General features: G+C 39.4%; 1 protein-coding gene across 1 annotated transcript; it reads left to right on the forward strand.

Annotated features, from left to right (window-relative positions):
- Window positions 1-309: 309 nt before the first annotated feature.
- LOC117300400 (hepatic leukemia factor-like) lies at window positions 310-3378 on the forward strand. The gene is made up of 2 exons (XM_033784187.1): window positions 310-436; window positions 945-3378. The coding sequence occupies exon 2, from the start codon at window positions 979-981 to the stop codon at window positions 1762-1764; it is 786 nt and encodes a 261-aa protein (XP_033640078.1). The 5' UTR covers window positions 310-436; window positions 945-978; the 3' UTR covers window positions 1765-3378.
- The last annotated feature ends 8477 nt before the right edge of the window (window positions 3379-11855 follow it).

Raw genomic sequence — 11855 nt, forward strand, 5'->3', positions numbered from 1 at the left:
TATTTACGTAACACTTCTCCGGCGGTCACAGCCTTGTTTATGGGTTGGAGTCAATTATTAAAAAAAAAACTCAACTTGCCCTTGTCTGCCGGTATTAGGTAACTGACAAAAGCCGTGCTGAGGTTTGCGCCAACACTGCTGAGGCAGCCTGCACCCGAATGTCATTCAATACGCCAGTTGATTGTGGTAAGGTCATATTATTATGCGACGTCACTGCATCGTCTGAGGTCACCAAGTACACGGCTCTCTTGCTCAGCCGCATATAAAGCTAAGGTGCGTTCGGGTCAGCTTAACACTACTTGACCGACAACGAGCGCAATTAGCAACAATTGTCGAGTATTAAATACAACCAGCCGAAAAACAGTGCAATAAAAAGCGGGTACTCTGTTCATTTTTTTCACCAACAGCGGACGTTCCCGGCTCAGACGGAGAGAAAGTAAGTACATTGTTTCTTTTATTTGTTATTTTGTTGACGGAAATAGTCCACCTTGCTGATCAAAACAAGATAATTAACACTGTCTTACTAAGGTAAGCCAGACTTAATGATACATTTCATCCTCTGATACAAAATATTGTTATGCGGGTTTCTGAGAATTTTGATATTTACAAATCGTGTTGTAATGATGTATCTGCATACAAGTACATTGCAATGCTTAAGTGTTGATGAGTAGCAGAAATGCCTTGTACACTTATGTTAGGCATTCACTGACCGATGTGCAACTCCAAGGTCTCCTTATCAAAATCATTTCAGTACAATAATATAGTATATATATATAATCTAATATATTATGATGGGTGTTCGCGTTTACGGTGAGAGAAATGTAGGTCTATCGTCATGGTTGGGTTGGTCCCACCGACCCGGGCTTTCAATTTTGTCAGTCGGGTAGCTCCAGAAAGGAATACAGGGTTCATTTGACTGATTGTATTTACTTGGTGTTTTTCAGGGGGATATCACATTATCGGCATTGCCTGTCTAGGATGGATGGGAAGATCGTCGCTAAAGAACAGAGTGAGACGTTTACTACTAGCAGCAGAATGGTGACCAAGAGAGATGAGTGCCACCAGGCGGAGTCAACAACCGATAGCAAGCCCGTGCCAGTACGAAAGCAGACGGCACTTGACGTGGCCAACATGATCGCCCCGTCAGTACCCTCCAAAGAAACCCAAAACAGAAGTGGGTTCAGCATTGGAGCCAAGCCGCTCGATTTGAGCCACCGTGGCCTACCGGCGTCCTCCTCCTCATCGGCCTACAAGACTTTCTACCCGTATCCGACTTTACCCATATCCTCAACACTTTCTCCGTATTCTTACCTTGGGGAGGCGGCGAGTTCGGCGATCACACCGGCGAGTTACGGCACGGGTTACGGGGCCTATCCGCTGTACGGAAGCTACCCTGTCGCTGATAGTACAGCACCGCCTTTATCAACTCTCAGGCTGTCAGCTTTACTCGCTTCGCGGAAGAGAAGGGCCGCAGCATCCTCCGGAGAAAAGGTTGAAGTGAGTGTCGGAGTGGTATCGGCGCTAGAGCCGTCAAGGAAGAAAGTCAGACCGGTCCCCGAGGAGAAAAAAGACAGTTCTTACTGGGATCGGAGACGGAAGAACAACGATGCCGCGAAGCGATCTCGCGATGCCAGACGGGAGAAGGAAGAAGAAATTGCTCTTCGTGCTGTGTTCCTCGAACAAGAAAACATGAAACTCAGAGCTGAGGTTTCCATATTGAAAAGCGAGATGGGCAGACTTCATTATATGGTTTACAACTGCTGATTGGACTTGAGAAACACAAAAACTCCAGAAACTGGAAAAAGACTAACTGAAATGTTTATAAAACGGACAGGGTCTATTGACTCTTCTGTTAAAGGATGCTGCAAAAGCGCAAAATACGCGCCCGTTGTTTTGAGTTTGGATTTCTCAATAATATCGGTACTGTGTGAATGAACTGAACTGAGTATTCACTATCTTTTGAACATTGTTGACCAACCGTGTGTTTTGAAAACTTGTGTTCATTAAGGAAAAAGATAACACATCGCGCACAAAGTATGTATTCGATATTTTGTTGTTGTCCAACTCTGTGTTTATTTAATTGTTATGTTTTCTATCGAACCCACCCGTAAATATAATTGTTTTTGTATTGAAAAGAAATGCTAAATTTAAAAAGTAATTTAGTTTAGAGTTTATTATATCAAGGATCGAACGTTTACCACTGCTCAAATATAATTTGTAGATTGGATTTAACTAAGCCACAGTTTCGCCGCATTTACACTTACAACGTAGCAGTGAATCGAAGCTAGTAGTGTATACCAAGACGAATATGAACAGGTTTCGATAACAGAAGCATTGGTTTAGTATGGGCAGTGCTCTAATGTTGTGTATGTGCCAAACAGTTTTAAACAAACAACTGAAGTAACTGTTGTAGTGATTATAATTAAAGACCCTCATGTATTTTATTTTGTTTTTTTCTCAGGGATCATCTTTAAAACAAGGATTGTCTGAAATAGCAATGCAGGGTTAGTTAATGAACTAAAATCAATAAGTGCAGTATGGAGGGTAGACGTGATCCTCCAAGAAAAACAAAACCTAAACAACAATCTCAAAATAACTTTTAGTGGTTCACAATAAGTTTTCTAGGATTAGACATTAAGGTTAAACGCAAACGTCATTGGAGTGTGTTTTAGATAATCCGAGGTAATCTATAAACGGTATCTCATTTTGTTGAACTTCATTATATAACATAGTCTTAATACAAGGTCGACTTGCTCATTGCTTGGACTGAAGTCCTATCAAACTTATTGGGTGTTCTTATTATTATTTTGATTAGTGAGGGCTTCGGTTTGAAGTAGAGACTAGTCAGTTGGGAACGTGAGTTGATCAAGGGTTTAAGGCCGGGTTGAATAGCGTAACCTCCACGCCGCGTTGTTATGCTTTTCACAGCCCTTATACACGCTATAGAGAAAAGGAACAGCTTGCTTTATGTACACATACACACACACACCAAACAAATCTTGCCTTTGAGCATAATAACTAACGATGTTACTGCCTGTAATATGGATAGAGTATCATCTTCTTTTGTTTAGCATTCCAGTATGTTTTAAGTGGTGCTATTTTCAGTTAAAATATTATTTCCTTTTTGTTGATGTTGTTGTGGATTTATGATGTGTACAATTTTGAAGATGGGTAAAAGTTCATGGAGTTTTGTTTTGTTTTGTTCTTAGTTTGATTGAAGGAAGGATGTTATTGTCAGACTTTGTTTCTGTCTTGCAATTTATAAAAACAAAGTTTGTCTTTCAAGGGTTTTTATTTCAATGACTTGAACTGAAAGGTAAAGTTATTCATTATTTTAGCTTTCTAAAAGCCGATTTCGATTGTGTAACAACAGTTATTTTTTGTATAGCAAGGCTATAATGGTTTGGTTTTAAACTTGGTGCGATTTGTGATTTTTCTGGCGGGAACCGCAACTTTCACAAAATATCATGAACGTTGTTTAAACCAAAAAACAACATGAGTGTCATTTTGGAGAGGGCGGATTTCAACTGCACTTTCAATCTCTTTATCGTGCACCAAATGGATTTGTTTTTTTAATGGAAGATGGATCGGGCGATTTGTGCGATTATTGTAATCAGATTTCTGATCAGTTTAATTAATCGTAAAGAAAAATAGTTGACATCATGACTGTATAGATCTAACTCAACTGTCAAAAGATTTGAGATATTAAAATGTACATATTTGCCATGGAATAACTGAGTTTGCTTGTCAATGTTGAAAGTTAGTTTCTGTTGATGTAGGGATGTATTTTGTTGCATTTGCATTTTAGGGGTCCTAATTTGTATTAGCTTGTCCCAGTTAGATTAATAGGATATTGTGCATATGTTGAGATACACCAAGTGAGAAGACTGGTAGTTGACAATTACCAAAGGTGTCCAGTGTACCTTTAAAGACATTGGACACTATTGGTAAATGTAAAAGACCAGTCTTTTCACTTGGTGTACATCTCAACTTATGCATAAAATAACAAACCTGTGAACATTTGAGCTCAATCGGTCATCGCCCCGGAATTTGAAATTATTTGAAATAGATTTTTCTTTCAACCGGAAAGCACACAGATTCTATAGTGCCATCACCATAACCACGCCCCGAGATAAATCTTTCCACTTAGATTTCTGTAAATTTTGAGGAAAAATAGCACATGGAGTCCACAAACAACAGTATTGCTTATTTCAATTACAACAACGATCCTTTATCAAAATCTTCCTTTATATGACGAGGATTCGTAGTCTTGGGACAAAAAAAACCCCCTCACTCCACACAAAGTTTTAAGGAAGGTTTTAAGGTCTTTTCACACGAGGATACGATAACTTGATGCACGTTGCAGGCAGAACGGAACACCTTAGTTGCTCTAGCGACATTTACCCCGGGAGAATCGAGCCCGCGAACAATTATATGGTATGCAAGAAATTTTGGGTTGCTTGTTAGACTCGTCTCATAATGTCCTTTGAAAACAAATAAAGCATCTTTTAAAATCCAGAGAGGATGACGTGGACAATCTTTTAAATTGTCTATACCTGTTTATCGTGTCATCTTTGTGCTTGTTGACAGTGACTACAAATCAATGACAAGAAAGGTTTTCGTGGGTTTCATTTTTTAGGGGTGCAAGGTAGTGTACCGATCTTCCCTAAAAACTAATTTCAGTGAGAAAACGGGTATTATTTTCAAAATTCTCATGGGAAACTCCAAAAAAAATTTTTAATTGGATTATACTCGTTTCTCTTTTAAAATTTATTTTTGAGGGGTGAATGGTTGATTAGCGACACCAGTCCAAGTCACAATTTGGAAATATGTAGACAATATGAACGACGATAAAGTCTCTTCATAATAGTGTAGACCATGGAGGATAAACATTACCAGTATTTTGTTTAATGCCAGCTATATTCATCAAGCAGCAGACCAACTGACGATGACGCCCAAACCAATTAACACCATAGACCCATTACAAGAGGCCCAAACACGGAAACACATAACACAAAACAAAGGACTTGCCACTTAATAACAGCAGTGTACAGTTATGCTTTAATTAGCTCTTCCTGGTGTTAAATTAACAGTAACACGTATTGTGTCATGCGTGCCTTGTTTCCTTTTCAAAAAGGAAAAAAGAATAGAGGAGACCTTATTATGAGAAGGTGCCATTGAGTGACGATGATGCATTTACGCTGTAAGGTGGATTTATGCAAAACACAACGAAGCGATTGAAAACTCGTATAGAGTGCTTTCTGGTCATGCACCTTGACTCTGGTTTTTAAAAACGAAAAAAAAGAAAAAGAAGAGAAAAACCACCTTATTCAAGATTAGGTACAATAGTATTTGTACTAGCGGTCATGGCCAAGTTATGTGTAATTTGTCACCGCGAAAACTAGGAGATTTAGGGCCCCCCATGACAAAGCTTACGTTTTCGACCTACTTTACCTTGACCGAAACCGCGCATTGGACTACGAGTGACCCACAAACTTTGCTGGTCGTGGAACCCAAAACACAATGGGCACATTTTGTTTATTATCCTCGTGACCCAGGCCAAGTGGTCTGTCCACTGTGGTTTTTCTTGGAAACCGAAGGGTAATTTATTATTCAAAAAGCAGTAATAATCTAGGGTCTACGTGGACCATTATAGACGGTGTTTAGTTGCAATTTTAGTGTTGGATTCGTTTTAGTGATTTGTTCATTTACTGTGATCATCAGACCTGGGTTTGTGTTTGAATGTGGCTGAAAATGGGTACCCCGGTAAAAAGAAGGAAACTCTAATTAATGCAAGTATTTATCAAAGTCATAGAATGAAATTTGGGGAATCATAGCTTTTCAATTGTTGCAATTTTAAGAGAAAATAGAAAGGTTTCTCACTTTTGGGAAAAAAAACCGACATTAAACCCATGTCCTGACGTTTCCATTACTACTACGTCGATGAGCCAATATAACGATCGTCAATTTATTTGATAATATTTTCGAGAGAAACAGCGAAGGGATTCTTTGCTATTTCCCGAAAATATGATCAAAGGGATGCTATCCGAGTGTGCTGTTTCGATTTTAAATAATTTTACATCCATTCTGAGAAAAGTTAGACCAAGTTGAATTGAACAATGTTCGTTTATTTGAAGTCCGACTGTTGCGATTACAAATCATGTTAGCACACCAAACATTTAAAGTGTCATTGAGTTGTTTGGTGTAGGTTTAATTAATCAAGATGAGTTTCCGATAATGGTCACTAGATGATTTCGTAAGTAACCATGTTTTCTGTGAGTTGGTGGACTCCACAAAGGGGGTTTTTGACATACATAGGAGATTCAATTCAGTTCAATTCGATTCGATTCAACTCAGTTCAACTCAATTCAACTCAGTTCAATTCAATTCAAAACACATAAAACGGGTTATTCATTGTCCAGCATTAAAATACCATACATTAACACCGACAGAAAACTACATCATAATAAGACCATTATTTACACAGTGTGATGTTTTCGAATACTACCTGATCCATTTTGGAATAAAGTTTTTATGTGGGGTGGTGTTTTTTGTGTTTTTTTTCGTTTTTTTTTTTGTTTTTTGTTTGTTTGGGGGGGGGGGGTAAAATCCTTGAACCTTGGACCTTCAATCCTCTCTTACGACATCATGAATAGCCCCTTTGAACCCTACATATTTATACTCGTTTGTGTAAACCACAAAAGCAAAGCAGTAGAAAATAACTGATTTTCGGTTCATTTCAACCCAAAAGGAAAAAGACAGGGACCAAAAATTTCCCCATGATAAAAATTCATATTTAGGAATAGCAATGGTAATAAAAGACTAATTAAATATCAAAATTTAACCATATATCATCTTGTCCCGGATCAGTAGGCGTTGCCATTCACAAAACAAAATCAAGTTTGTTATTTGCTCTCCAGATGGGCACCAGATACTATTCCACCCGCCAACAACAAAATACATTATTATAGCATTCTTGATAACCGATCATCCGTCACTCCTATAAGTTGGTTCACCGGGGTCATTATTAGCGATGTGGTTAGCCTGATGGATAGCCCTTTGACCGGGTTGTTATGCTCAATTGGCTCACGGTTGGCCAATCGATACGTAAGAATGTTGTGGCCTGACCGGACAGGGTCATTCAAGCCAGGCCAAGGATGATCAGAATCCACTGATAGCTATAGGACTGGCCACCAAAACAAACACATAAGAGAAAACTGACCAGTCCGAAATCACGACTGGCTCCTTCAGCCTTGACGTCGGTCACTCAAGGTAGGTCAATGAATTCAAAGGCCCCAGTCACGGCCAGGTCAGCTTTTTGAAACCCTCCTCCCAGCGGGGACACACACAGCACTTGAATTTTCGTCAATCATTACCATTACCTAACAAAACAGCAACCATCTAAATGCTTAAGACGTTAGGGTATGTCGAGGGGGAGAGAGCACGAAGGATCGTGGTTAGGTCAATGAACGCAGAGGCCAGTGCACCTGGCCCGTGTCTTATCGTTCAACCTAATTGACGGTGAACTTGACGCACACAACCCCGGTAACGTCCCCTCAACGGAAGACCGGCTAAGTGTCTGACCCCTTCTCTACCCCCCTGGCTTAACTATGTTTGTAATGGCTCCGTGGGTGCTCTCCCACCCGGCACATAGTTTTGGGTATACTTTTCACAATATTTCATATTTTCTGGCCAGAAACTACGTGATTCACGTGCGGTTTGTGAATGCTGCAATGATACACGTATGTGGCAGTGTCGTCATTATTTTGGTGTTGTTTGCATTCCAATTCCAAACGCTCCTGGCTAGGTTTGACTCTTTTTGGCTGGGGTCATGCTTCATTGAATGATCCAGTGAAGTTGGACAAAGCGTGTTGGGGGACAAACAACAATTATATTGCATCATTCACTCAACTACGGATTTACTTATGTGTATTTATTTTGTTTTCAATTGCAGAACTTGCATATAGCCTTTTTTTGTCAAACCAACAATTTCGAGGTATCGTGAAGATTAGCAGTGTTCCCCCCGACACATCCTCCTCGGGTTATTCAGATTGCCCAAACTGTTCACCTTATGTGACCTCCCTTCGTAATGCTGAGCCCACAACACACAAGGACCGCTGACTGCAAGAGGTTGTCAATTGAGGGTAAATGACACATGAGTTTTTTTTTTTTTGCCATCATTGGAGTCTACTGTACGAACATCATTACTACGCCCAATACTTCACCTTTGGTCTGTAATGATCACCAGCATACGATCGTTATTGTTATCTGAAAAGGTTCTTAGTACGACCATTTACAACCGCATAGAGATGGTCCAACGGTTCAACTGGAAAACTAGTATGGTGCAACTCTCTGAACTCTTTTCACTGCAAAAACTGGTGTGTTTAAAAGATTCTCTTGGTATCTAAAATGTGACAACACCGACACGGTGTGTTAAGTTCACCAACGACGGTGGATAAATAACACCATGTTGGTGTTGCCACACAGTAGATACCATGAAGAATGAATTTAACACCCTAGTTTTTGCAGCACAGCTGTGTGGTACATAGATGCCTACCTCTCCACGGTGTCCATGCCAAACCTAGTCTAAGATCAAAAGCATTGCAGGTTAAAGGAACACGTTGCCTTGGATCGGACGAGCTGGTCTATAAAAAGCGTTTTGTAACCATTTGTTGTAAAATGCTTATTGTTGGAAAGATGTTTTAAAAGTAGAATACAATGATCCACACATATTTACCTCGAAATTGCGTGGTTTTCCTTTAAACTTTGCGAACTAACACGGTCGGCCATTTATGGGAGTCAAAACTTTGACTCCCATAAATGGCCGACCGTGTTTGTCGACGAGGTAAGAGGAAACCACGCAATTTCGAGTGATACTTGTGTGGATAATTATATTCTACTTTTAAAATATCTTTCTAATAATATGCATTTTATAACACACGGTTACAAACGCTTTTCAAAGACCAACTCGACTGATCCAAGGCAACTTGTTACTATAACCTGCAATGCTTTTGATCTTAGACTAGTTTTGGATATAACAGTTTTTATGGTACTCTAATTATAACGATTTTAAGCAGATCAACTCAACTCAACAAAACAATTTATTTCAATATTGTGGCATTGTGTTTTGGTACTGGTTGTTCATCGAGAACATAACGTTTCAGAATCCGTCTCACACTTTATACAAATTAAATACTGAAATTCTTAGGTTATATAGCACAACGGTCAGCAGAGGTCAATATGAGCGAACCTTCACGTCATCCTTAATTGCTTAGCAAAGTGTGATGTCACGTTACAAATCACAATGGAAATATTATTTGCAACTCTATCTTAATATGAATCTTGGTTCTTTGTGAAATCGAGCTACGAATAAACAGATAAACATCCCGACAAAAAACAATCAAAAAACCCAAATTCCCAAAACTTCATATCTGTTTGTAAAAGTGTCATCAAAATAGGTGGTCAACAAATTAATGCCGGGATTTTGTGACACAAATTTTTCCCTGGGTTTCTCTATACCAACCACAGTTTATTGGTTGATGGTGTGTTGTAAGCAAATATACGGAAAATACGTTGGTGAATCAGCGGTAAACTTTCTCCAAGCAAAATAATCAGTCCTGTAAAATCGGGTCAAGCCTGAGTTTCATTACTCGCGTGCTCTGATCACCTTCACACCCGAATATTGATTAAACAATTGGTTCACTTTGTGTTTCTGCACGTGCACATGTTCATTTCTAAATCTGCCATTACTGCTAGGTTCTATAGGGCAGGCCCATATAATAAACTTCATTGACTTTCTTTTGGTCTTAAAAAAACCCCAAACCATTGTTTCCCTTCTGCTCCTGAAGGTCATGTTATTATCGTGGACGGGAACTTGCTTATATACTTACGTAATAGCTCTCATCATTGTGCGTTACACTATTAATAAACAATTGACTTCATCACAAGGTTGAGTCTACCCGCGTCACGTACATGGTTGTTTTATGCAACGAGGCCAGACGGGGTTAGAGCAACAAACTACAACGGGTCCCCAAAGGGCCTGTAGACAGGTCTCGGTCGGTGGGGTCGGGGGGACCCCTTGTTCCCGATAATATTTAGATTCGACCATTGCCCAGTTTGTCAGCGGAACTTGACGTCTTCTTGAAAAGGGCACAAGTGTGGTTTTGGGTCGGGGGGGGGGGGGGGGTTGTAACCAAAATGGATCTTACAAAGAATTTTAATTGTCGTATGATTATCATTGCAATACAGTTGGGGGTTTTGGCCGGGAAATGTTGAGGTCAACCAACCCAAACCTGCGTATTGAGTCAGGCACAGTTTTGATGACGGGCTGCTCTGGTAAAAACCTCCCAAGATATACCGTCACGTTCGATTTGGGGCGTCCCTTGAAACTAACGTCGCTAAGAGATGGTAGGCAGGGAGTATTGGCGCCCTACTTCGGGCCAAATTTCTCAGTGGGCAATTGGACATTTACGTTAGTGAGCAAATGAAGCACAAAATGAAGTAGGTCTTGGGGAAACTGAGATCAAGTTCATCTATGGTGGCAGGCCAAAAATACTTATGTCTCCTTATTCTCTAAAAGATTGTTGCTTCGACAATGAAGAACGTACACATCTCGCGCGTAAATGAAAACGAGAAAATAACTCATACGAACACTACGTTTTTTCTATCATATCAAAACAATTTTTTTTAAATAAAACTATCCACAGTAATTTTATACAATTACCGTTTTGAAGATTTAGAAACTATTGGTTTTTTTCTTCTTCATAATGTACAACTACAATTTTCGTATACCATTCTTTGACTGTGTGCCAAACATCCCTGCTTGTATCAACAAAATAATGTACACGCTCTCCCGAATTCCCACAGTGTATCGCTACACACGCCCTCTCTGGTTGCTGGCCAGCAAACGTTTCAGACGGACGGAACCAAAACCGTGATTCTCGGGGATATTGTCAACACCATAATAAAACAACAATCGTTTTACTTCTCAGACAACATAAAACAAACTTGCTGTTTTATTGTTAAAAAATCAAACACAGGATTGGTTGTAATCTAATAAAAAAATGTTTCCTAGTAGTTACGACAAATCACATGTCAACGTGAGACTGGATCAGAATGTGAAACACACTCAAATATGGATGAACTGTAACATTAAAAACCTCCAATATATAATATTTCATGTGAAAACCATTTGTTGCTGGTATCAATATAAGAAACATGATTTTTTTTAAAGTGCGAGGGGGCGAGATGTAGTAGTTAAGCATGGTACCGGTGTATTTCAGCGAAGTGATTGATTGTCCGTCAGCACATCGTGGATTGCCTTACAAATCCGGTCTCTTAGCACTGGACACTCTTGGTATTACTCAAAGTAGTTTTTAGCTGAAAAAACTTACTTGGAAATAAGAAACGGAGAGCTTTTGATAGTATAGCACATTGTGAAGTCGCGTAGTTTTTGAGAAAAAGGTAATATTTTAATAAAATATTCAGGCCTGAAGTATGTTAAAATATTTTTAAGGCATCTGTAAGCACACAAATTTGTGCACCAAGGGTGGATTTTTCTCCCATTATTCTCTCGCAACTTCGATGCCCAAATCAAGTCAAAATTTCCACGGATTTGTTATTTTTATGCATACTGGTCTTTGACAAATAGGAAAGGTGTCCAGTGCCTTAAAAAGCTCCATTACAATCCTCTATTAGCAATAATTATGGTAAGCTATTCAAACAGTTTGGCCTTTAACCGCGTCCTAATAGATCAAACCCAGTCGGTATACCCTCTTCTCAAAAGAAACGTTATTCACTCCAAGAAGTCATCATTATTACTTTCATACTAGGGCTGAGATGATTACGCTTCTATA

This window comes from Asterias rubens, chromosome 1 (genome assembly GCF_902459465.1).
Source record: "Asterias rubens chromosome 1, eAstRub1.3, whole genome shotgun sequence".
Taxonomy (NCBI): domain Eukaryota; kingdom Metazoa; phylum Echinodermata; class Asteroidea; order Forcipulatida; family Asteriidae; genus Asterias; species Asterias rubens.

Excerpts from the sequence above, each read along its gene's own strand:
- LOC117300400 (XM_033784187.1), top strand. The coding sequence starts at position 979 with ATGGATGGGAAGATCGTCGCTAAAGAACAGAGTGAGACGTTTACTACT.